Source organism: Nerophis lumbriciformis, linkage group LG29 (assembly GCF_033978685.3).
Source record: "Nerophis lumbriciformis linkage group LG29, RoL_Nlum_v2.1, whole genome shotgun sequence".
NCBI lineage: Eukaryota > Metazoa > Chordata > Actinopteri > Syngnathiformes > Syngnathidae > Nerophis > Nerophis lumbriciformis.
In genome coordinates, this window is record NC_084576.2 from 30972073 (window position 1) to 30999590 (window position 27518).

Consider the following 27518-nt stretch of genomic DNA (forward strand, 5'->3'; position numbering starts at 1 on the left):
ATGCAGTCACTGGTGACGTTGGACCAATCAAACAGAGCCAGGGGTCACATGACCTGACTTAAACAAGTTGAAAAACTTATTGGGGTGTTACCATTTAGTGGTCAATTGTACGGAATATGTACTGTACTGTGCAATCTACTAATAAAAGTTTCAATCAATCAATCAATCAAAAGCGTGAAGGATTTTTTCAACCGTACATCCCGTCAAAAGCCTAAAGACTGACTGCACAGTTCCTGTCTTCACAATAAAAGTGCCGCTCCATCGCGCCTGCGCTTTCAAAATAAAAAGTCTCCAAAAGCCAGCGAAAACAAGCTAGCAAGCTACGGAATTTGCCGCCAATGTATTTCTTGTAAAGTGTCTTAAAACGAATATGGAAGCTGAACAAATAAGATGCCAAAAACCAACCACTTTCATGTGGTATTAGACAGAAAGGAGGAACTTTTTTTATCCTCCATTTGAAAACATGGACGTTACCAGCACTGCTGTCTGATTACAATCAATGCAAGTCATCAGAATCAGGTAATACACCAACTTATATTCTTGTCTTCATGAAAGAAAGGAATCTATATGTGTTAAACATGCATGTATATTCATTAAAACACCTTTAACATGTAAACAAAAACGGCAAAATAAATAAATACAAATTATATACTGTATATATCAATGTATGTATATATATATATGTGTGTATATATTTATATATATGTGTATATATATATATATATATATGTGTGTGTGTATATATATATATATATATATATATATATATATATATATATATATATATGATATGTGTGTATATGTTACTCATCAGTTACTCAGTACTTGAGTAGTGTTTTCACAACATACTTTTTACTTTTACTCAAGTAAATATTTGGGTGACTACTCCTTACTTTTACTTGAGTAATAAATCTCTAAAGTAACAGTACTCTTACTTGAGTACAATTTCTGGCTACTCTACCCACCTCTGATCATCAGCACAAATATGGATCGGCTGATTTTTCTGGTCCTCAGGTCACGCTGGCGGCCTGGCAGGAGTTCGACAGCCAGCAGGAGGCCGTGCGGCAGTTTGTCAGCAAGGCCCGCTCAACCATGGAGAGAGACATGAACTTCAGCAGTCCCGAGAGCCTGGCAGTGGAACTGGACCAAGCCAGAGTGAGTTGAACTCGTCCGCCTCCTCGGTTTCACTCGGTCAACCAATATTTGTGCGAGCAGGTGCTGCTGAAGCAGTGTGAAGCCGAGGCCTCGCATATGAACACGCTGCTGAAGAGAGCCACGGAGATCCAGCTGGGCCCCAAGAACAAGACTGTGCTGCTCCAGCAGGCGCGTTCTCTCAGCGAGCAAGTGGACCAAGTGGAGACTGGCCTCAAACGGGAGTATGTTGACAACAACACCGGCTCAGGTGTTTGTTCATACTTTTTTGATGATATGTGATCTTGCACTTTAGTGTCAAAACTGTGGAGGAGATGAAGATCAAGTGGGATGGATTCGGAGCTGACTTTGAAGCATTTTCCTCGTGGATATCTGACAAGGAGAAGCAACTGGACTCCTTGAAGAGCTCCAGTTTGGCGCTTGAGGAACAGATCAAAACTGTGAAGGTATTCTAACCCTGAGGCATTTTGTCCTTGACATTTTCTGCACTTGTTATTCAGCTCAACTTGAATTCCAGCTCCTTCGCTCTGATCATTGTTAGGGTTGTAACGGTACGTGTACAGGTAAAAGCCAGTAAATTAGAATATTTTGAAAAACTTGATTTATTTCAGTAATTGCATTCAAAAGGTGTAACTTGTACATTATATTTATTCATTGCACACAGACTGATGCATTCAAATGTTTATTTCATTTAATTTTGATGATTTGAAGTGGCAACAAATGAAAATCCAAAATTCCGTGTGTCACAAAATTAGAATATTACTTAAGGCTAATACAAAAAAGGGATTTTTAGAAATGTTGGCCAACTGAAAAGTATGAAAATGAAAAATATGAGCATGTACAATACTCAATACTTGGTTGGAGCTCCTTTTGCCTCAATTACTGCGTTAATGCGGCGTGGCATGGAGTCGATGAGTTTCTGGCACTGCTCAGGTGTTATGAGAGCCCAGGTTGCTCTGATAGTGGCCTTCAACTCTTCTGCGTTTTTGGGTCTGGCATTCTGCATCTTCCTTTTCACAATACCCCACAGATTTTCTATGGGGCTAAGGTCAGGGGAGTTGGCGGGCCAATTTAGAACAGAAATACCATGGTCCGTAAACCAGGCACGGGTAGATTTTGCGCTGTGTGCAGGCGCCAAGTCCTGTTGGAACTTGAAATCTCCATCTCCATAGAGCAGGTCAGCAGCAGGAAGCATGAAGTGCTCTAAAACTTGCTGGTAGACGGCTGCGTTGACCCTGGATCTCAGGAAACAGAGTGGACCGACACCAGCAGATGACATGGCACCCCAAACCATCACCCAACCATGCAAATTTTGCATTTCCTTTGGAAATCGAGGTCCCAGAGTCTGGAGGAAGACAGGAGAGGCACAGGATCCACGTTGCCTGAAGTCTAGTGTAAAGTTTCCACCATCAGTGATGGTTTGGGGTGCCATGTCATCTGCTGGTGTCGGTCCACTCTGTTTCCTGAGATCCAGGGTCAACGCAGCCGTCTACCAGCAAGTTTTAGAGCACTTCATGCTTCCTGCTGCTGACCTGTTCTATGGAGATGGAGATTTCAAGTTCCAACAGGACTTGGCGCCTGCACACAGCGCAAAATCTACCCATGCCTGGTTTACGGACCATGGTATTTCTGTTCTAAATTGGCCCGCCAACTCCCCTGACCTTAGCCCCATAGAAAATCTGTAGGGTATTGTGAAAAGGAAGATGCAGAATGCCAGACCCAAAAACGCAGAAGAGTTGAAGGCCACTATCAGAGCAACCTGGGCTCTCATAACACCTGAGCAGTGCCAGAAACTCATCGACTCCATGCCACGCCGCATTAACGCAGTAATTGAGGCAAAAGGAGCTCCAACCAAGTATTGAGTATTGTACATGCTCATATTTTTCATTTTCATACTTTTCAGTTGGCCAACATTTCTAAAAATCCCTTTTTTGTATTAGCCTTAAGTAATATTCTAATTTTGTGACACACGGAATTTTGGATTTTCATTTGTTGCCACTTCAAATCATCAAAATTAAATGAAATAAACATTTGAATGCATCAGTCTGTGTGCAATGAATAAATATAATGTACAAGTTACACCTTTTGAATGCAATTACTGAAATAAATCAAGTTTTTCAAAATATTCTAATTTACTGGCTTTTACCTGTATTTGTATTGAACCGTTTCGGAACGGGGGTTTCGGTTCGGTTCGGAGGTGTACCGAACGAGTTTCCACACGAACATATTAAGTAGCCGCCTCCGCTTCCTTCTGCCTCCGTCTGTCAGTAATCTACACAGCACCCAGCATTGTCCCACCCACACAACCATCTGATTGGTTACAAACAGAGCGGTGACAGCCAATCAGCAGTGCGTATTCAGAGCGCATGTAGTCAGTGCTTAGCGTTTAGCAGGTAATCATCAGGCTGCGGACTCTCCCCAAATGATAATAAGCACCTCCCAGTCAACTACTAGTAACATCACTATGAGACCGTTGACCTTCTAGAAATATAAAAGGTAGCTCAGCTCACTCGCAGTCTTGGCTTGAGGTGAAGGCTAATTCGCTTTTAGCGTAACGTTAGCTCATTTTGCGGTGTGTGTGTGTGTTACGGACAGCAAAGCCCTGTCTGTCTGTTATTTCACTTGACCTTTTTCTGTGTTGATTGAGCTGTGTTGAAGCAGCAAAAAAGGACATTATGTTAAATGAAGAGTTTCTGTCTCTGATAGTTGATATAATAATGTAAGTGCATCATTAAGCCTCCATGAACTCCATGGTGTTCAGGGAGGAATAGTCTCTCCTATTGCTATTGTACCATTTTTTTCAGCTATACCGTATTTTCCATAAGCCGCCCTGGGTTATAAGCCGCGCCTTCAATGAACGGCATATTTCAAAACTTTGTCCACCTATAAGCCGCCCCGTGTTGTAAGCCGCATCTAACTGCGCTAAAAGAATGTCAAAAAAACAGTCAAATAGGTCAGTCAAACTTTAATAATATATTAAAACCAACGTGATGTGGGCGCGCATGGAATCGTATATCAACATGGACGAAGCTGCGTGAAAAAAGCCACCCGGCCTCTTCGCGTAAACTTAAACTTACCTTAACCACTCGCTCATCTTTTCTTCATCCATCCCTTCGAGTTAGCTTTTATGATGACGCCGGCTGGAAAGGTCTCTTTTGGCAAGGTCTTCCTTTTGAATATCACCATGGGTGGAAGTTTCTGGCCATTAGCATGGCAAGCTAGAACCACAGTGAAGGATGACTTCTCATTCCCTGTGGTGCGAATATTCACCGTACGTGCTCCCGTTGTATCCACAGTGCGGTTCACAGGAATATCAGTTGCTGTGAAATAGTAATCCGTGTGCGGATGGAGAGATTGCGTCTTTTCATGAACCGGATCCCTGTCGTTTAGTAGGAGCCATTTTGTGGTCTTTACAGATGTAAACACACAAAGGAAATGAAACGTACGGTAATATCCGCGCGCTTTTTCTTCTTCTACGCGGGCGGGTGGTTGCTTACAGTAGAAGAAGAAGCGCTTCCTGTTCTATGGGGGCGGGTGCTTACCTTGGCGGTTGCTTGCGTAGAAGAAGAAGCGCTTCCTGTTCTACCGGGAAAAAAGATGGCGGCTGTTTACCGTAGTTACGAGACCGAAACTTTATGAAAATGAATCTTAATATTTATCCATATATAAAGCGCACCGGGTTATAAGGCGCACTGTCAGCTTTTGAGAAAATTTGTGGTTTTTAGGTGCGCCTTATAGTGCGGAAAATACGGTAGTTACATTCATCATTAGTAATTGTCGGAGGCAGATATTTACATATATCCAAATTTAAGTTGTACTTCTTCCATTTCTTTGTCATATTTGAAAACAGCTTGTGTTTTCCATTTCTTCTCTTGATGCTCTGTCAGCAAATATACTGTGTGTGTTAACCTTGAGTTCTTTGGAATGTGTTTTGACTAGCATTTGTTTTGTCTAGAGAGATGGGACGAGAGAGAGGGTGGTGGCGTTGGGAAGACAGACCATTTTGGGAGGCGCAATAGAATGTTCTAGGGTTAGACTGGTCTCAATCAATGTATATTGGCAAAGCTTTGAGAATATACAACAAAATACCTATTCTGTCTCTGGTGGTTTTTCAACTCAGCTTTAAGTGTCGGAAAGAACTTGGGAGCGAATTGTGACTTGAATTCCCTGGGAGGAACAACTGGTCCAAAACGCAACAAATTGGGGGCTCGTCCGGGCGACACGCTGAGAATTGGACACCTCTTACACTCTTCTGGACAGACTCAATAGTGGCCGAGAGGCGCCCAGTGCGGTGACGCAAACGATCCCGGACGAGCCCCCAATTTGTTGCGTTTTGGACCAGTTGTTCCTCCCAGGGAATTCAAGTCACAATTCGCTCCCAAGTTCTTTCCGACACACTAGTTTTGAATGGCAGGGTCCCTGCTATCACAAGTTGATAAAAATATAACATTTACATAATAAAAACCAACTACAGGCTTCCCAAATGCTGTAATAAATCAAGCATGATGAGTTGACTTGAAACTGTTTAATGTTGCACTTTTTATATGTGGAAGAAAAGTTTTGTCATTTCATTTAATCTGAGCAACAACTTGAGGCAGTTTAATGTTGATTAACGTGGGCAGAATTATTATAGTGTTCCCAATGTTAAAAGGATAAAGCCATTGTTTACAAATTTGGTAAATAAATAACCAAAAAATGTATATTTTGTTGTTTTCTTACTGTGCCGAAAATGAACTGAACCGTGACCTCTAAACCGAGGTACGTACCGAACCAAAATTTTTGTGTACCGTTAGACCCCTAGTCATTGTTCCTCTTTGTATACTAGGGGTGTCAAACTAATTTTAGTTAAGGGGCCACATGGAGGAAAATCTATTACCAAGTAAGCCGTAATGGTAAAATCATGGTATTATAACTTAAAAAGAAAGAGAACTCCAGGTTGTTTTCTTTGGCCAAAAAATTTTATGTTTGCAGGAGGAGCATATTCAGTAAAAGGCATCTAATAAATAAATAAAAGCAGCAAAAATAATAAAAATAAATTTATATATATATATTAGGGATGTCCCGATCCGATATTTGGATCGGATCGGCTGCCGATATTTGCCAAAAATTGCGTATCGGCAAGGCATGGGAAAATGCCGATCCAGATCCAGTTTAAAAAAAACTCCGGTCCGTGTTTTCCAACGCACCTATTTAAATAATACATTCCACTTTTCTGCTGCTCCGTAAGTTCCGTTCCGCATTTTCCAGCACACCTTCAACACATTCACAGGTCTGTGAATTCTCACGCAGTTGCTTTTAGCTGCTGGCATTACACGACAGGCTCTTCTCACTCTTTCCTGTGTCTCCCTCTCACAGACAGCAAGTGCACCTTCTTACACACGTCACATACTGTCACGTCATACGTCACATACTGTCACGTCATACGTCACATACTGTCACGTCATACGTCACATACGTATACGTCCTCCCCGAGCAGAGAGGTAGCAGCATGGCTAACGTTAGCTGTGATGCTAGCGCAGCCGTGCGAGCAACGCTCCCTCTAAGGTGCTCGCCTGTGCAATTGCGCACTGTTTAAGCGTCCTCTGCGCATAGCAAATCTATGTTCAAATATTGTGACGTCTGTCGAGACGCTTATCTCCATTCGGTGCCACACGCCCACACCATCAAAATGCTGAGGCAAAAATTTCCACATCAACACCGTATGAAAAAATTAGTGATTTTTTTAGTTGTGATTTCCTTCTCTGCATGAAAGTTTAAAAGTAGCATATATTAATGCAGTATGAAGAAGAATGTTTTAATGTAGACATGCAAGCCTTGAAAGAACATTTTGAAAATCAAGACTACATTTCCTGCAAATGGGTGCATTTCTACCCTATATTTTAACTTTAGATTTATTCTCATATCAAACTCTTTTGGCTGTCTTTTTGACACTTACATCCGGCGCCCCCCTCCACACCCTGGATTATAAATAATGTAAATAATTCAATGTGATTATCTTGTATGATGACTGTATTATGATGATAGTATATATCTGATAGTATATATCTGTATCATGAATCAATTTAAGTGGACCCCGACTTAAACAAGTGTAAAAACTTATTGGGGTGTTACCATTTAGTGGTCAATTGTACGGAATATGTACTTCACAGTGCAACCTACTAATAAAAGTCTCAATCAATCAATTAAAACACATAGAATCATCATACTGCTGTGATTATATGCATCAAGTGTTCATTCAAGGCTAAGGCAAAATATCGAGATATATATCGTGTATCGCAATATGGCCTTAAAATATCGCAATATTAAAAAAAGGCCATATCGCCCAGCCCTAGTTCAATGATGCCATTTCTGTTTGTCATGTATAATTTTGTCTATTTTGTGTTTATCCTTGAATAAACAGGTCAGTTTCTTGTTACCAACCACTGTGTATTATTCAAACTCCCCTAAGTAGGCTAAATAACTTTAAACTTTAATACATGCTCGGATAGGCCAGTATCGGTATCGGATCGGAAATGCAAAAACAATATCGGTATCGGATCGGAAGTGCAAAAACCTGGATCGGGACATCCCTAATATATACATATATATACTTTAAAAATGCGTCTACACATTCTATAAATGGCACGGATACCAGTGTTTCCATATATACGATTGGTACCTAACAGAACTACACCTGGGATTGGTTGTCTGTTTAATAAGATCATTCTCAGACCTCTGCAGTCTACATATAAATTTAAACATCAGTGCAATCTAAAGATGAGGTTTTGTACACCGTACGTAAAAAAAGACAGACAATTGTACACATGTTTATATATATATATACATTTATATTCATACTGTATATTAATCCCTGTTAAAGGCAGCCCTCTGAGGGCCACCATAACTGCCATGTGGCCCTCAATGAAAAGGAGTTTGACAAGCCTGTTCTACAGTGTGCCTGCATACTGGTGATCAATTGTGGATTTTTAAAATGTGTTTATGTTTTGTATAGGGGTGTAACGGTACACAAAAATTCTGGTTCGGTTCGTACCTCGGTTTAGAGGTCACGGTTCGGTTCATTTTCGGTACAGTAAGAAAACAACAAAATATACATTTTTGGGTTATTTATTTACCAAATTTGCAAAATCTTCCACCAAAAATATTTTTCTTAGTGTAATAATTGATGTGAAGTAATGGGAACCTTGGATAGGTCAATAATTCATAATAACATTGATTTTGATTTAATATTATGTTTTGAGCAATGGCAGTTTGAAAGGGGAAAAAAACCAGCTTTGTTTTATTAGTCAACATTGCAACTTTTTCTAAATTACATTTAACCTTTAAGCTTTTTTATTTCACTTTTGTTATGTTTTTGTTTATTTTAATAGTATTTTTAGAATGTGTCGTGGGCCTTTAAAACATTAGCTGTGGGCTGCAAATGGCCTCTGGGGCACACTTTTGACACCCCTGCTATAGATAATAAAAAATTAAATGTGATAAATCTATGGATAAAAAGCAGAGCCTGGCGACGCATGCGCGTTTATCATAACTCTCTCTCTCTCTCTGTCTCTGCCCCTCCCTCACCAATGCTGCTGGCACACCTCCACAATTTGTTTTGTTTTTAACCCCTTCTTCACCCTGAACCATACTTGCCAACCCTCCCGGATTTTCCAGGAGACTCCCGAAATTCAGCGCCTCTCCCGAAAACCTCCCGGGACAAATTTTCTCCCGAAAATCTCCCGAAATTCAGGCGCTGGAGGCCACGCCCCCTCCAGCTCCATGCGGACCTGAGTCCGCTTTCCCTCAATATAAAGAGCGTCTACAGTAAAGCAGTCCGTCTGCCGTAAACAGCAATGTTGTGACACTCTTAAACAGGACAATACTGCCATCTAGTGCATTTGATGAAAGCACTTTTGTGCGTGCCACACAGCAATGCATCATCAGAGAGGGTGTTCAGCATGGTTAGAAAGATAGTGACAGAGAATAGAACAAGGATGGACAATTCAACCCTTAACTCAACAATGAGTAGATGAGTGTTATGTGTGTGTATATGTGTAAATAAATGAACACTGAAATTCAAGTATTTCTTTTATTTATATATATATATATATATATATATATATATATATATATATATATATATATATATATATATATGTATATATATATATATATATAGTCCAACCCTCACGTTTCCAGTGAGGGTTGGACTCCGCCAAGGCTGCCCTTTGTCACCGATTCTGTTCATAACCTTTATGGACAGAATTTCTAGGCGCAGTCAGGGCGTTGAGGGGATCTGGTTTGGTGGCTGCAAGATTAGGTCTCTGCTATTTGCAGATGATGTGGTCCTGATGGCTTCATCTGGCCAAGATCTTCAGCTCTCACTGGATCGGTTTGCAGCCGAGCGTGAAGCGACTGGGATGGGAATCAGCACCTCCAAGTCCGAGTCCATGGTTCTCTCCCGGAAAAGGGTGGAGTGCCATCTCCGGGTTGGGGAGGAGATCTTGCCCCAAGTGGAGGAGTTCAAGTACCTCGGAGTCTTGTTCACGAGTGGGGGAAGAGTGGATCGTGAGTTCGACAGGCGGATCGGTGCGGCGTCTTCAGTAATGCGGACGCTGTATCGATCCGTTGTGGTGAAGAAGGAGCTGAGCCGGAAGGCAAAGCTCTCGATTTACCGGTCGATCTACGTTCCCATCCTCACCTATGGTCATGAGCTTTGGGTCATGACCGAAAGGACAAGATCACGGGTACAAGCGGCCGAAATGAGTTTCCTCCGCCGAGTGGCGGGGCTCTCCCTTAGAGATAGGGTGAGAAGCTCTGTCATCCGGGGGGAGCTCAAAGTAAAGCCGCTGCTCCTCCACATCGAGAGGAGCCAGATGAGGTGGTTCGGGCATCTGGTCAGGATGCCACCCGAACGCCTCCCTAGGAAGGTCTTTCGGGCACGTCCGACCGGTAGGAGGCCACGGGAAAGACCCAGGACACGTTGGGAAGACTATCTCTCCCGGCTGGCCTGGGAACGCCTTGGGATCCCCCGGGAGGAGCTGGACGAAGTGACTGGGGAGAGGGAAGTCTGGGCTTCCCTGCTTAGGCTGCTGCCCCCGCGACCCAACCTCGGATAAGCGGAAGAAGATGAATGGATGGATGGATGGATGGATATATATATATATATATATATATATATATATATATATATATATATATATATATATATATATATATATATATATATATATATATATATATATATATATCCATCCATTTACTACCGCTTATTCCCTTCAGGGTCGCGGGGATAGATATATATATATATATATATATATATATATATATATATATATATATATATATATATATATATATGAGAAATACTTGACTTGGTGAATTCTAGCTGTAAATATACTCCTCCCCTCTTAACCACGCCCCCGCCCCAACCACGCCCCCCGCACCCACCCACCACCCGCCACCTCCCGAAATTGGAGGTCTCAAGGTTGGCAAGTATGCCCTGAACGTACATTGAAAATACACGCAACCCTAACTCAAAATGCCGGACATTTGAGGCATTTAAGAAACTCCGCAAAAGAGGACTTGTCCGGTGAAAAGAGGACGTATGGTCAGTCTATCCTAGCCCGTTAGCTGCTAGCATGCCGTGTGTTGTGCCTCGGTGTGCATTGTTTACACAACGTGCGTTACGGTACTTAATATGTCCGTGTGGAAACTCGTTCGGTACACCTCCGAACCGACACCGGAACCTTCCGTTCAATACAAATACACGTACCGTTACACCCATAGTTTTATATGATTTGTGTTTGCTTGCTTCATTCTGTCTTGAAGCTGAATTACAAACTATTTTACCTTTGACCTTGACCTTGTTAAGGCTGTGGAGGCCGAGCTCCGAGAGCGCGCTCAAGTTCTCTCCGGGCTGGAGGCGGACTCCCACCGCGTGGCCCAGTTTGTCTCGTCAGGAGAGGCGGCCCGCATCAAGGCCCGCCTCACCCAGATCGGCCGCTACTGGGACGAGCTGCGGGAGAGCGTGCAGCAGCTTGACGGACAGCTGCAGGAAAGCTCCTCCCACCAGATGAAGTTCTCTCAGAGCCTACAAGAGGTGCAGTGAAATGCTTGTGATAATATGGAGGAATATTTAAGACTCATCTCTATGTTTTTGTAGGTGCAAAAATCGCTGTGTGAGCTATACTCCAAGCTGGACCATCCAATCAAAACTTGTGCTTCCTCATCAGATACCTACACAGAACTTCAGAACCACACGGTATTTAATTATTTCCTCTTCAGATTACATTGACAATTAACACCCAAAGTCTGACATGTTTGGCTGGTGCAGTTCTTCTCAAATAGTGGGGCGTGTGCGCAGTGCGATGCCACCGATTATCGGAATCAGAAGTACTTTATCAACCCCTGAGGGGAAATTAAGACTTTCAGCACAATCCCATTCAAGATCAGACAAACATTACAGGGAGACAGAACAGGATCGCTGACGGGTCTGACAACTTCCGGTGCCCCTTACAAAAAAAGATAAATACATTTTTTTTTTAAAAAGGGAGAAAGGGTCAAAGGCTGGACTCCAGGGAGGGGGCTCCAGACTGAGGCCAAGGAAAAAAACCTCATTGCTATAGCACACTTAAACAAATTACATAGAATCAACAAAACTTGCAACAGAGGGGAGGGAGTGGGAGCTACGGAGGCCGGCTGCTGCTGTACAAGCGCTACTCAGCCGTCCATCGCCCCTAGGGGGAATCAAGCTTTTAACATGCTTTATCTTGCTTCAAACCCCGCTTCAAAATGCTGTGCCCTGCAAAATGTTCTCATTGCAGCCAATAATCCTGACTTCATCATTTTGATTAAAAAAAAAAATCAGTTTTATTAATTTTAGTTTTCTGGTGTTTTATATATTGTGCTCAATTTGTAATTTGTTATTATTCCTTGAGTTTGTTTCATTTTATTTTTCAGCATCAAATGGTTCAAGTCGGTCAAAAAATGTTTGTAGTTTAAATAAGAAAACCTTTTTTTTTTTCAAGCTAATTTATCTACTTTAAATATTTTCTGTTAGACTTAAAACAATGCTAATAAAGGTATTTTTTTGTTGTAAGTTGATCTATATTTGATTAAAAAAAATGAAAACATTTAATGTTAATAAGGATACAATGTTATGCAGAGGTGTACTTATAACAATTTTACAGACAAATTATACTATTTATAGTCGAAGGGGAGGCGCAAAATATTTTCTTCTTCCTAATGGAGATGTAAGATAAAATAATTGACAAGCACTGGGCTCATGTCATTTCAGAACACAGTGTTTGGAAAATTACTTTTAAAAAGTAATTAATTATAGTTCCTAGTTACTTTACCTAAAAATGAATTTAATTACTAACGGAATGACTCTTTATTAAATGCAATTCATTACTAGGGAAGGAAATTACTGTGTTACTTTAAAAAAAAATTAAAAAAAATCGGACATATGCAGTGAAGAGACGTTTCATGAGAGCAGAGTGCGGGTGTGCCTTTAAAAGGCGGTGCACACTCTTGGCATTCTCTCGATGAGCTTCAAGCACACCTGTGAATTGAAAACCATTTCAGGTGACTACCTCTTGTGTCAAGACTTGGTTCGGGGTGTGTGCTTTTCCAGGATGCAACGGAAAGTTGGCTCGGGCGAGACGGGAATGGAGGTACATGATTTATTTATATTTATCAAAAAAAAAGGAATAAACGAAAGCGCGCACAGTGGCGGAGAATAAACTATGAAACCAAAAGACTATAGCAAAAAATACAAATGAAAAGCACGCACAGTGGCGGAGAACAAACTATGAAAAACAAAAAGACTATAAACATGGAACCAAAACTTACTTTGACAAGGGACATGAAGCAGGATCTTAGAGGAATGGACAGAGCATAAATGTGGTGTGAGGTCGTCAGGACGAACAACAGAAAATGAATGAACTTAAATACTATGGACATGATTAACAACAGGTGCGTGACTCAAAACAGGTGCGTGACATGACAGGTGAAACTAATGGGTAACTATGGTGACAAAACAAAACAAAAGTGCACAAAAAGTCCAAAAATAAAACCTGATCACACAGACATGACATCTTGAAGCTCATCGAGAGAATGCCAAGAGTGTGCAAAGGAGTAATAAGAGCGAAGGGTGGCTATTTTGAAGAAACTCGAATGTAAAACATGTTTTCAGTTATTTCACCTTTTTTTGTTAAGTACATAACTCCACATGTGTTCATTCATAGTTTTGATGTGACAATCTACAATGTAAATAGTCATGGAAATAAAGAAAACACATTGAATGAGAAGGTGTGTCCAAACTTTTGACCTGGACTGTACAAAAAAAGTATTTAATTAGATTACTCGTTACTTGTAAGAGTAATGCCGTTAATATATAACATTGTTAATAAATAACGCCGTTATTACGAACACCGCAAACGACACATTTCATTAGAGAAAAAAACAAGGATATTCAAAATAATCAGGCGTGTTCGCTCAATTAAGTCATGTCATTTGGTTAAGGCATACTTGCCAACCCTCCCGGATTTTCCGGGAGACTCCCGAAATTCAGCGCCTCTCCTGAAAACCTCCCGGGACAAATTTTCTCCCGAAAAACTCCCGAAATTCAGGCGGACCTGAGTGACATGTTGACAACACACAACAACAGTGTCTACCGTAAAGCAGTTCGTCTGCCGTAAACAGCAATGTTGTGACACTTTTAAACAGGACAATACTGCCATCTACTGTACATGCATATGTGACCCACCCATAATGTGTCACATTTTTGTGTTGAATTATTTATTTTATTTTGTGGTTTGAATTCGTTTTTTGGAGCTGTCATTACACATTTATCAGTATTCACATTGGTCAGTAGGGGGCAGTAGGGCGTTTCTTCCCAATTGAATGCTATCACCTGCAGACCGGAAGTGTCTTGTCATTCTGATGAGCGCGACCAGTCTGTGAACAATTGGAATGTCCTGTGTGCTTTTTTCCTCCTGTATAACAGGTTAGTTTTGGTGAATCAACTCACTGAATAATATCCATGTGATCTTTATAAGTTTAAGTACACATTCTGATGGTGGAGCCTAACTCTAAAGTGTTTGTGAGTTGTAGTTTGTAAATGAACATTGAAATTCAAGTATTTATTTTATTTATATATATATATATATATATATATATATATATATATATATATATATATATATATATATATATATATATATATAGAGAGAGATGCGCGGTTTGCGGGCACAACCGCGGAGTCCGCGGATTATCCGCGGATCGGGCGGATGAAATTTAAAAAAATTAGATTTTATCCGCGGGTCGGGTCGGGTCGGGTCGGGCGTTTGAAATAAAAAAAATTAGATTTTAAATAGATTCAGGCGGGTGGCAGTTAAACCAATTGGGAAATATATATACATAGTTAAATGTTGTTACTCACATACGAAAAACGAGCAGGCGCCTGCTGCATATGCCACAACAGAAGAAAAAAAAAAAAAGAGATGGACACTTTTACGGAGCGGAGAAGGCCCCCGACGCCTCGCCGGGGTCCGGGACCGAGGCCCCTTCCCCCGAGAGGGCCCCACCGGGAGCCGTAGCTGAGGCGATCCACGAGAAGGGCCCGACGCACGTCCAGGGTCACCACCGCGCCCACTGCACCGACACCCCGCCTCGTCCGCCTTCGCCGCGGCCGGCGTCACGCGCAGCAGGTAAGCAGCTTACCTGCCCGCCACCCCCGTGGCCGGGGGCTCGTAACAGGGGTCACTCCGCGCGCTCCGCCCGCGCAGCTTACCTGCCCGCCACCCCTGTTGCCGGGGGCGCGTAACAGGGGTCACTCCGCGCGCAGTGCGCTCACGAAAGGGGTGGGGCTCACCCTGGTTGATATAGAGAGCAGGACGGTGGCCATGGAAGTCGGAACCCGCTAAGGAGTGTGTAACAACCCACCTGCCGAATCAACTAGCCCTGAAAATGGATGGCGCTGGAGCGTCGGGCCCATATGATTGCGCACTGGTGTGCGTCTGGGTCGTGACAGCGTGGCACGCGAAAGTCTGTGCTGCATTGGATCAGTCTCCTTTCTTTAACAGGCAAAAGCTTTATAACCTCACCATACCTGCCAACTTTTGAAATCAGAAAAACCTAGTAGCCAGGGTCCAAGGGCCGCAGGCCCCGTTAGGTCCAGGACAAAGTCCTGGTGGAGGGTTCAGGGCTTCGCCCCCCGACGCAAAATGATTATTAGCATTCAGACAGGTTAAAATGTTGCTAAAACCATCACTTTTCTATCAGTCACAGTGACTTTTCAAAACAAAAATATTACAGCAAAAATCATATGGGTTGATTGACATGTTTATTCTGTAAGCTAACTTCAATAGTTTGAAATTATTTTGACAGTTAATGCCAGTTATCCTGTCAACCTTTCACAAGACTTCAATTTGTTAATTGAAAGTATAAACAGTATAAACACTTTTTACAGTAAACAAATGGTAAAACAGTACTAAACAATTCCATTAAAAAAAAAATTGGTGTCATTATTAACTTTCTGTCCAAGCTTGTATAATCTACTGCCTTGTTCAATTGTAAAAAATATTCTGTGCCTAAAATTCACATTTCTATCACAATTATCATACTGTAAACATGGTAAGCTAACTTCATTAAAATTAATAGTCCTATCAATAGCATGGAATTACAATTCAAATGTAGTTTTTTTGTAAGCCTTTCAAAAGAATTCAAAATATGAAAAATTAATGAAAATGAATTGAAGCCATCAGACACTTGAAAAGTGGCACATCACATCTCTAATGTAATCATTTGAACTTTTCAACAGAAATAGCACTGCAAAAATATTAAGGACATACTTCTGTATTTTGGTAGTTATGCTGTCAACATTTAACAAGATTTCTTCAACTTGGACTTGAAAGCATAAATAGTATAAACACTTTTAACAGTATGTCGTGCTGTGAAATACAGCCGACAGGATTGCGCACCAAACACGAAGCAAGGCCAAAGCGCATGCATGGTGCAGGAGAACAAAGGACTTCTTTCATTTAAGGTTTGTGATAAACCATCAAACTCATTCGTTAAAAGGACTCTATAGTAATATAAAGCAAATTTTTCTCGACATTATCATGCAAGAAAAGTTTATTTTTGGGACCGCGATCACCGCGTAATGATTTTTAAAGGTTGCATTCCAAACATTTAACTGTCCCATGTGATCAGCCAGTGCGATTGGAAATCCATGCTCAATTATTGCCTCCGTAAATAAAACTTCGGCATTTATCACATCCAAAGAATCTGTTTGGGCGACGAAAAACGTTGAAAGTTTTCCACTTGTATCGCTAGCAACGGCATTAGACTTGTGTTTTTTTGTCCCAACGTGGTCTTTTACATTGCTAATTCCTCCGTGTCTGATCGAAAAATCTTGTCTGCACAAGGTGCAATTCGCGTAGTTTTCACCCTTTTTTTTTTTTAAATGAATGAAAAACCGTATTTTTTATCACTGCAACCGTAACCCGGAATAGGTTGATGAAAACCGTACGAATTACGGGAAAACCGGAGTAGTTGGCAGGTATGCCTCACTAATGCCTTGCATCGTCTATATTAGATATATAACAACGGGCGGGTGCGGGCGGATGGCGGGCGGGTGCAGGTCTGATCAAATGTTACATCGGGTGGATGGCGGATGGTTGACGACTTTCTGATGCGGTTGCGGATGAAATAATTGCCTATCCGCGCATCTCTAATATATATATATCTTAACCACGCCCCCAACCACGCCCCCCGCCACACCCTCGACCACGCCCCCGCCCCCACCCCCCACCCCCCACCTCCCGAAATCGGAGGTCTCAAGGTTGGCAAGTATGGGTTAAGGTGGCTTCTCCTCTTGTAGTAATTAATGATAGAGCCACCTTGCACAGTAGAAATAATCAGAACCAATGGAAATAATCCACAAAGTTAGGGACATTTTAGCAACACAGAGGTGTAAAAGGGGAATCGCTACCGAGTCCAACACAGTACAAAGTCGGAAACTCAAAGCACACTGAGGAAATAAGTAAGAGTGGAGGCTGGCAACCATTTCCCTCACCTCTTGTGTTCCCCATCTCCCAGGATGCCATCCAACAACTGGAGAGGCTGAAGGGAACCTTGCTCTCCCTGTCTGCGGCCACTCGCAGACTCAGTGACAGAGAGCGAGCGGAGGCCAGCGTGAAGGAGATGAATGGCAGCTTTGAACGAAACACTCAGCAAGCAAAGATAAAACAGAGCACACTGGAGACCCTGCTGACTGCCTGGCAAAGGTAAGAAGTCTCAACATGTATTCGTCGAGAGCAGGCTTGTCAAACTCATTTTCACTGAGGGCCACATTGTAGTTACGGCTGCCCTCAGAGGGCCGCTTGTAACAACCATGATGTATGAATTTGCCTATGCATTTGATTTTTTTTACTTGCACTGTAAAAAAAAGCTGTACTTTTTACAATCACCAGAATTTTACTTTTTGCAACATTTTTACAGTAAATGGAAAAACTTTACCATCGTTTTTATTTTATTCTGGCAACTGAGCTGCCAATTTTTTACCGTTAAAAAAACTGTTTTACCATTAACAGTAAAAAAAAAAACAACCATAGATCTTACAGTAAAACACACAGCTCAGTCCACAGAATTTCCCGTAAAAAAAACAGTGGTAGAGTTTTTCCAATTTACAGTAATATGCTGTAAAAAAAAAAGCATTGCAAATTTTACAGTATTGTAATTTTTACAGTGTACAATTTGTTAGATAACTTGCTCTAAAATAATAAGTCAAGCAGAAATGTAAGTATTTTAACAAAATAAAATGTTTGGCAAGTATGATAATATGTGTTTTGCTATATTGGATAATATTAAAGTTTAAAAGGTATGCAAGGTCATGCGGTACCTGCATTTTCTTCTGTTAAAATGGAAAGAACAAATACATTTAATAAGAAAAAATAAAGTACCGTATTTTTCGGACTATAAGTCGCAGTTTTTTTCATAGTTTGGCGATTTATATATGTTTTTTTCCTTCTTTATTATGCATTTTCGGCAGGTGCGACTTATACTCCGGTGCGACTTATACTCCGAAAAATACGGTACTTTATTGATGCATATTAATTCCAGGCCTTTGTGGGCTACATAAAATGAAGTGGCGGGCCAAATCTGGCCCTCGGGCCTTGAGTTTGACATCACTGGTCTAGAGCCCTGTTCTCCTATGTCAGGGGTGCTCACACTTTTTCTGCAGGCGAGCTACTTTTCAATTGATCAAGTCGTGGGGATCTACCTCATTCATATATATAATTTATATTTACTTATTTATGAAATATATGTTTTTGTTAACAAGTTAAAGGTGTTTAATGATAATGCAAGCATGTTTAACACATATAGTTAATATTGTTAATAAATTAAAGGTGTTTAATGATAATGCAATCATGTTTAACACATAATTAAATATTGTTAAAAAATTAAAGGTGTTTAATGATAATACAAGAATGTTTAATACATATAGTTAATATTGTTAATAAATTAAAGGTGTTTAATGATAATACAAGTATGTTTAATACATATAGTTAATATTGTTAACAAGTTAAAGGTGTTTAAAGATAATGCAAGCATGTTTAACACATATAGTTAATATTGTTAATAAGTTAAAGGTGTTTAAAGATAATACAAGCATGTTTAACACATATAGTTAATATTGTTAACAATTTAAGGTGTTTAAAGATAATACAGGCATGTTTAACACATATAAATTCCTTACTTTCATGAAGACAAGAATATAAGTTGGTGTATTACCTGATTCTGATGACTTGCATTGATTGGAATCAGACAGTGGTGCTAAAAACGTCCGCATTTTCGAATGGAGGAGAAAAAAGTCCTCCTTTCTGTCCAATACCACATGAAAGTGGTTGGTTTTTGGCATCTTATTTGTCCAGCTTCCGTACTCCTTTGTATACACTTTACAAGAAATACAAACTCCGTAGCTTGCTAGCTTGTGCACGCCAGCTTTCTGAGACTCTTATTTTGGTAGCGCAACTGTGCAACTGTGCAGTCGGTCTTTGGAGTTTTGACGACAGGTACGGCGCCAGAGTCTGTTGAAATAAAGTGTTTCCTCGCCTTCCTGTCGGTAATTTTAATGAGCTGGCAGCAGCCAGCGTCATCTCAGAAGACCCTCGGGTGCCGTGAATGTCAATCAAGTGACGAAAGTGACGTCATAGTGAAGATTTATGATCGCTCATTTTTAGGACTATTTTTTTAATAGCTGGCTGGTGATCGACTGACACACCCTCAGAGATCGACCGGTAGCTTGCGATCGACGTAATGAGCACCCCTGTTCTATGTGCTTAGGCACAAAAAAACGTGCAGCGAGAATGTCAGGTTCAAACACCGAACTATCTATTACACAAGACAAGAAGAAGGAATCAGGCAGAGACAGAGTTCAATTTTGCTCATGAGGAGAGACGTATTGTGCTGTACACTCAGTTACAGTTTCACCCTACGCTCTAAGGTACAGTCCCACGTGCTCCTCTATTTATTCGGGAGGTCCCTAGTTAACATCATTCTAACATATGCTTTGTTTTCATCATTCACAATCCTTATGTAAGACAAGAACACGTGTTTTTTTTTTAATGCATTGTAAGTCATAAATAAACGCTAGCAAAAGTCAGCTAAATATGGAGCCAATGGGAGTTGCTGTATTCTGCCTATAAAGCACTCTAAATACCGTATTTTCCGCACCATAAGCCGCCCTGGGTTATAAGCCGCGCCTTCAATGAACGGCATATTTCAAAACTTTGTCCACCTATAAGCCGCCCCGTGTTATAAGCCGCATCTAACTGCGCTAAAGGAATGTCAAAAAAACAGTCAGATAGGTCAGTCAAACTTTAATAATATATTAAAAACCAGCGTGATGTGGGCGCGCATGGAGTCGTATATCAACATGGACGGAGCTGCGTGAAAAAAGCCACCCGGCCTCTTCGCGTAAACTTACCTTAACCACTCGCTCATCTTTTCTTCATCCATCCATCCCTTCGAGTTAGCTTTTATGATGACGCCGGCTGGAAAGGTCTCTTTTGGCAAGGTCTTCCTTTTGAATATCACCATGGGTGGAAGTTTCTGGCCATTAGCATGGCAAGCTAGAACCACAGTGAAGGATGACTTCTCATTCCCTGTGGTGCGAATATTCACCGTACGTGCTCCCGTTGTATCCACAGTGCGGTTCACAGGAATATCAAAAGTCAGTGGAACCTCGTCCATGTTGATAATGTTCTCTGGCCGGATCTTTTTTTTCAGCTATCTTGTTTTTACAATATGCACGGAAAGTAGCCAGCTTTTCTTGAAAGTCTTTAGGCAGTTGCTGTGAAATAGTAGTCCGTGTGCGGATGGAGAGATTGCGTCTTTTCATGAACCGGAAACCTGTCGCTTAGTAGGAGCCATTTTGTGGTCTTTACAGATGTAAACACACAAAGGAAATGAAACGTACGGTAATATCCGCGCACTTCTTCTTCTTCTACGCGGGCGGGTGGTTGCTTACAGTAGAAGAAGAAGCGCTTCCTGTTCTATGGGGGCGGGTGCTTACCTTGGCGGTTGCTTGCGTAGAAGAAGAAGCACTTCCTCTTCTACGGGGAAAAAAGATGGCGGCTGTTTACCGTAGTTGCGAGACCGAAACTTTATGAAAATGAATCTTAATATTAATCCATATATAAAGCGCACCGGGTTATAAGCCGCACTGTCAGCTTTTGAGTAAATTTGTGGTTTTTAGGTGCGGCTAATAGTGCGGAAAATACGGTAACATCCAAAAACCTACATCAGTGTTTTATGTACATGCTGTAAGTATATATGCAATGAAGTAACATTCATAACAACATGTAATATCTATGTATTTGGCTCATTTTAAGCATACGCCGGAGTAAAAATTTCACAGACGTATCACAACTTTGGCTTTTTCCTTCAACACTACCAATTGGATAAGGCAATTCCTGAAGGAATTGTGTGTGAATGCTCCAATGCTGAAGTTGAACTGAAAGGCTAATAGAATGTAGTATTAATGTAAAAAGAGTTTGAATGTTGGAACGGTTTGTACTGTAAGTATATAATTCTTTTTCAGGGCCACCCAGTGCATTTACACTTTATTTGACAATGTTATTTACAAAGTGTGTAAACCCAGTTAAAAAGGTGTGTCTATTATTTTTTTTGTAATTTTTTGAATGTTTTTGCAGTCGTTTTTTTCCCCATCCACATACCGTTTACCTGGCCACGCCCCAATGGTTGTGGCCCCCTGGTCTAGAGTAGCAATTTGCACTTTTTCCAAACATGCTTTCCTATTTGATGGATGTGCTGCAGGTTTGAGAAACAGCGTTCCAGCTTCATTTTCTGCCTGGAGAGGAGCGAATGTGCCGTCAAGTCAGAGAGTCGCTGTCTGTCGGCCGACAAAGCCAAACTCTGCAGTGAGCTGCAGGATTTACAGGTACGCACAAAGAAACCTATAGTAGGAAAGGGATTCACGTGGCCCTTTTTGTCGCGGTTCACCCGATAAATGAAACCTGATGAATTAGAGGGATGCACTATCCACTTTAGACGCCAGTGGAGTGTTGAATATCTTAAAATATGTTTTGTGGCAATCCCAACTCTGTAGAGTCGTCTTTTCCATCGTTTTCAGCAGACTGCATTGCAATTTTTTTATTTTTTTTGTCCTGTCCAGCTTCTCAGGCAAATCTATATAGTTGATGTAGATGCCCATACCAGCTGTACACATTTACTTTACAAAAGAGAAGTATGAGATACTTCTCTTGTTGCCTTATTAGGGCCCGCATGGCCCATTGCATAAGGACTCCCAAAGGGAGTCCTTATGCAATGGGACATAAGGACCTATTGAATTTGTAAGGTTTTATTATTCTTTATTCTTTATTCTTCCGCCGCCACATTAAACTGTAATTTGACCCACTTAACATGCTTCAAAACTCACCATATTTGACCCACACATCAGGACCTGCGAAAATGGCCTTTTTAAAAAAAAACGAACCACAAAACTCAAAATTGCGCTTTAGCGCCCCCTAGGAAAAAAAAAAATTTGACTGCCTGTAACTCCCACTAAGAAGGTCGGAGAGACATGAAACAAAAACCTCTATGTAGGTCTGACTCAGACCTAGATTTTATAATAGTACATTCTTGGGCTAAAATCAACAGGAAGTTGGCAATTCCCCCTTCAAGACAAAAAAGTACTAAAAACAGTCACTTTTGCCTCTTTGAGCTGTAATTTGACCCCCTTAACATGCTTTAAAACTCACCAAACTGAACGCACACATCAGGACTGGCAAAAATTGCGATCTAATAAAAAAACCTAACCCCAAATCTCAAAATTGCGCTCTACCGCAATTTTTGAATAAAACGCAGAAAAAACTGCTTCTCGGAAGAAAAAAATGACAAAACTGCCTGTAACTCCCACCGGGAAGGTCGGAGAGACATGAAACCTCTCCGTAGGTCTCACTTAGACCTACATTTCATAAATTGACAACCCCCAGCAAAAATCAACAGGAAGTTTGCTATTCCCCCTTCAAAACAAATTTTTTGTAAAAACCGGTCACCTTTCTTCAAAATCTATCTCCTCTGAGCGCGTTTGTCGTTTCGGCTTCAAACTAACACAGGAGAGAGATTAAACCCTTGTGTATAAAATTACAGAACAGCGTTTTAATACCTGCTCCGGTTTTGATTTTATGACCCTTCAAAGACCCGCTGCGCTGATGCTGCTGCGCTGCTGTTTTTTTAAGATGGCTGCTTAAAAGCAGGAAGCACCAACGTGCCCACACAATGCAGACAAGGTAGGTACACTAGACAAAAGTATTGGGACACTTATGACTACCACCGGACAAAAGTATTGGGACACTTAGGCCGAAAACTGGACAAAAGTATTGGGACACTTAGGCCGAAAACTGGACAAAAGTATTGGGACACTTGGGACTACAACTTGACAAAAGTATTGGGACACTTAGGACTACAACTTGCCAAAAGTATTGGGACACTTGGGACTAAAACTGGACAAAAGTATTGGGACACTTAGGACTAGCACCTGCCAAATACGCAGGCCCGACCAACGCTGCTTGCAGCTTTAATTATTCTTTATTCTTTATTCTTCCGCCGCCACATTAAACTGTAATTTGACCCACTTAACATGCTTCAAAACTCACCATATTTGACCCACACATCAGGACCTGCGAAAATTGCCTTTTTAAAAAAAAAACGAACCACAAAACTCAAAATTGCGCTCTAGCGCCCCCTAGGAAAAAAAAAAACTAGACTGCCTGTAACTCCCACTAAGAAGGTCGGAGAGACATGAAACAAAAACCTCTATGTAGGTCTGACTCAGACCTAGATTTTATAATGTACATTCTCGGGCTAAAATCAACAGGAAGTTGGCAATTCCCCCTTCAAGACAAAAAAGTACTAAAAACAGTCACTTTTGCCTCTTTGAGCTCTAATTTGACCCCCTTAACATGCTTCAAAACTCACCAAACTGAACACACACATCAGGACTGGCTAAAACTGTGATCTAATGAAAAAACCTAACCCCAAATCTAAAAATTGTGCTCTACCGCAATTTTTTTATCAAACGCAGAAAAAACTGCTCCTCGGAAGAAAAATATGACACAACTGCCTGTAACTCCCACTGGGAAAGTCGGAAATACATGAAACAAAAACCTCAATGTAGGTCTCACTTAGACCTACATTTCATAAATTGACAACCCCCAGCAAAAATCAACAGGAAGTTTTCAATTTCCCCTTCAAAACAATTTTTTTTTATAAACCGGTCACTTCTCTTCAAACATTATCTCCTCTGACACAGGAGAGAGATTGAACCCTTCTGATTAAAAGTTGACGAAAGAGTTTTAATAACTGCTCCGGTTTTGATTTTATGACCCTTCAAAGAACCTCTGCGCTGATGCTGCTGCACTGCTGTTTTTTTAAGATGGCTGCTTAAAAGCACGAAGCACCAGCATGCCCAAACTATGCAGACAAGGTAGGTACACTAGACAAAAGTATTGGGACAATTCGGACTAAAAGTAGACAAAAGTATTGGGACACTTGTGACGAAAACTAAACAAAAGTATTGGAACACTTACAACTAGCACCTGCCAAATACGCGGGCCCGACCAATGCTGCTTGCAGCTTTAATTCTTTATTCTTCCGCCGCCACATTCAACTGTAATTTGACCCACTTAACATGCTTCAAAACTCACCATATTTGACCCACACATCAGGATCTGCGAAAATTGCCTTTTAAAAAAAAAAAACGAACCACAAAACTCAAAATTGCGCTCTAGCGCCCCCTAGGAAAAAAAAAAAACTAGACTTTCCTGTAACTCCCACTAAGAAGGTCGGAGAGACATGAAACAAAAACCTCTATGTAGGTCTGATTCAGACCTAGATTTTATAATGTACATTCTCGGGCTAAAATCAACAGGAAGTTGGCAATTCCCCCTTCAAGACAAAAAAGTACTAAAAACAGTCACTTTTGCCTCTTTGAGCTGTAATTTGAGCCCCTTAACATGCTTCAAAACTCACCAAACTGAACGCACACATCAGGACTGGCAAAAATTGCGATCTAATAAAAAAAACCTAACCCCAAATCTCAAAATTGCGCTCTACCGCAATTTTTGAATAAAACGCACAAAAAACTGCTCCTCGGATGAAAAAACTGGCATAACTGCCTGTAACTCCCACTGGGAAGGTCGAAGAGACATGAAACAAAAACCTCTCCGTAGGTCTCACTTAGACCTACATTTCATAAATTGACAACCCCCAGCAAAAATATACAGGAAGTTTGTTATTCCCCCTTCAACACAACATTTTTGTAAAAACCCGTCACCTTTCTTCAAACATTATCTCCTCTGAGCGCGTTTGTTGTTTCGGCTTCAAACTAACACAGGAGAGAGATTGAACCCTTCTGATTAAAAGTTGGTGAAAGAGTTGTGATACCTGCTCCGGTTTTGATTTTATGACCCTTCAAAGACCCGCTGCACTGATGCTCCTGCGGTGCTGTTTTTTTAAGATGGCTGCTCAAAAGCAGGAAGCACCAACGTGCCCACACAATGCAGACAAGGTAGGTACACTAGACAAAAGTATTGGGACACTTCAGACTAAAAGTAGACAAAAGTATTGGGACACTTAGGACTAGCACCTGCCAAATACGCGGGCCCGAACAACGCTGCTTGCAGCTTTAATTATTCTTTATTCTTTATTCTTCCGCCGCCACATTAAACTGTAATTTGACCCACTTAACATGCTTCAAAACTCACCATATTTGACCCACACATCAGGACCTGCGAAAATTGCCTTTTTAAAAAAAAAAAACGAACCACAAAACTCAAAATTGCGCTCTAGCGCCCCCTAGGGAAAAAAGAAACTAGACTGCCTGTAACTCCCACTAAGAAGGTCGGAGAGACATGAAACAAAAACCTCTATGTAGGTCTGACTCAGACCTAGATTTTATAATGTACATTCTCGGGCTAAAATCAACAGGAAGTTGGCAATTCCCCCTTCAAGACAAAAAAGTACTAAAAACAGTCACTTTTGCCTCTTTGAGCTGTAATTTGACCCCCTTAACATGCTTCAAAACTCACCAAACTGAACGCACACATCAGGACTGGCAAAAATTGCGATCTAATAAAAAAACCTAACCCCAAATCTCAAAATTGCGCTCTACCGCAATTTTTGAATAAAACGCAGAAAAAACTGCTTCTCGGAAGAATAAAATGACAAAACTGCCTGTAACTCCCACTGGGAAGGTCGGAGAGACATGAAACAAAAACCTCTATGTAGGTCTCACTTAGAACTGCATTTCATAAATTGACAACCCCCAGCAAAAATCAACAGGAAGTTTGCTATTCCCCCTTCAAAACAAATTTTTTTGTAAAAACCGGTCACCTTTCTTCAAACATTATCTCCTCTGAGCGCGTTTGTTGTTTCAGCTTCAAACTAACACAGGAGAGAGATTGAACCCTTCTGATTAAAAGTTGGCGAAAGAGTTTTGATACCTGCTCCGGTTTTGATTTTATGACCCTTCAAAGAACCGCTGCGCTGATGCTGCTGCGCTGCTGTTTTTTTAAGATGGCTGCTTAAAAGCAGGATGCACCAGCGTGCCCACACAATGCAGACTAGGTAGGTACACTAGACAAAAGTCTTGGGACACTTATGACTATCACTGGACAAAAGTATTGGGATACTTAAGCCGAAAACTGGACAAAAGTATTGGGACACTTGGGACTACAACTTGACAAAAGTATTGGGACACTTACGACTAAAAGTAGACAACAGTATTGGGAAACTTAGGACTACCACTGGACAAAAGTATTGGGACACTTACACTGGACAAAAGTATTGGGACACTTGGGACTAAAACTTGACAAAAGTATTGGGACACTTAGGACTAGCACCTGCCAAATACGCGGGCCCGACCAATGCTGCTAAATGTATTAATATTATCATTTGGTGCAGCCGGGCCGGAGCAGGAGGGGATAGAAAGAGGAAGAAAAAGGAAGACAGAGGGGGAAATTGTGGGGACAAGAGGGGGATAAGACAGAGAGACAAAAATAGAATAGAATAGAAGAATAGAATGGACTTTATTGTCATTATATTTGCATATAACGAGATTAAGGACTCCAACTTAAGGTGCGGTAGTGGGAACAAATATGGGGTACAAATAAATGACACAACAGGTAATAAAGAAAAAACTAACAATTGAAATAAACAGACTACTATCCAATAAAAATAATAAGCAATCCTGTACAATATGCAAAACACTAGAAATACAAAATACTGTACAATATACAGAACAAGACAAGAGTAATAAATAACAATCAGTGTCGGGACGTATTGCACTCGAAGGGTAATATTGCACAGTAGGGTATTAGGGTAGGATATTGTATAGGGGTGAATTATTATTATAAGTTAGAGTTCAAGATGGTGACAGCTCTGGGAAAGAAGCTGTCTCTGAGCCTGTTTGTTCTGGCTCTGATGCACCTGTAGCGCCTGCCCGATGGTAGCAGGTGGAACAAGTGGAAGCCAGGGTGTGTGCTGTCCTTGGTGATGCTTTGCGGGAGTTGTGTAAATCCTTCAGGGAGGGGAGGGGGCAGCCGATGATTTTTTTGTGCAGAGTTTATGACCCTCTGAATCGCCTGTTTGTCTGCTTCAGTGCAGCTGGCGTACCACACTGTTATGCAGTATGTCAGCAACAAATAACAATAATAACAACAGCAACAACAATAGATCAACGTCAGCAAATAGGATATGTACAAATATGATGGTAAAAGTGATAGCAAAGAAGCAGTTAGCGAAATAAATAATAAAACAGAAATGACAATGAGCATTATTACACTACAAATGGA

General features: G+C 41.1%; 1 protein-coding gene across 11 annotated transcripts in view; it reads left to right on the forward strand.

The window, feature by feature from the left end:
• The window catches only part of syne1b (spectrin repeat containing, nuclear envelope 1b), a 469384-nt gene that overhangs the window by 106659 nt on the left and 335207 nt on the right, over positions 1-27518 (forward strand). For 10 of the 11 annotated variants that reach the window (XM_072911924.1, XM_072911927.1, XM_061924513.1 and 7 more), the window contains 7 exons: positions 1015-1155; positions 1216-1376; positions 1448-1598; positions 11006-11233; positions 11297-11395; positions 17239-17426; positions 21481-21604. In XM_072911924.1, coding sequence (XP_072768025.1) covers positions 1015-1155; positions 1216-1376; positions 1448-1598; positions 11006-11233; positions 11297-11395; positions 17239-17426; positions 21481-21604 — 1092 coding nt within the window. The remainder of the gene's footprint in view (positions 1-1014; positions 1156-1215; positions 1377-1447; positions 1599-11005; positions 11234-11296; positions 11396-17238; positions 17427-21480; positions 21605-27518) is intronic. The other variant, XM_072911925.1, reaches the window with a different exon arrangement.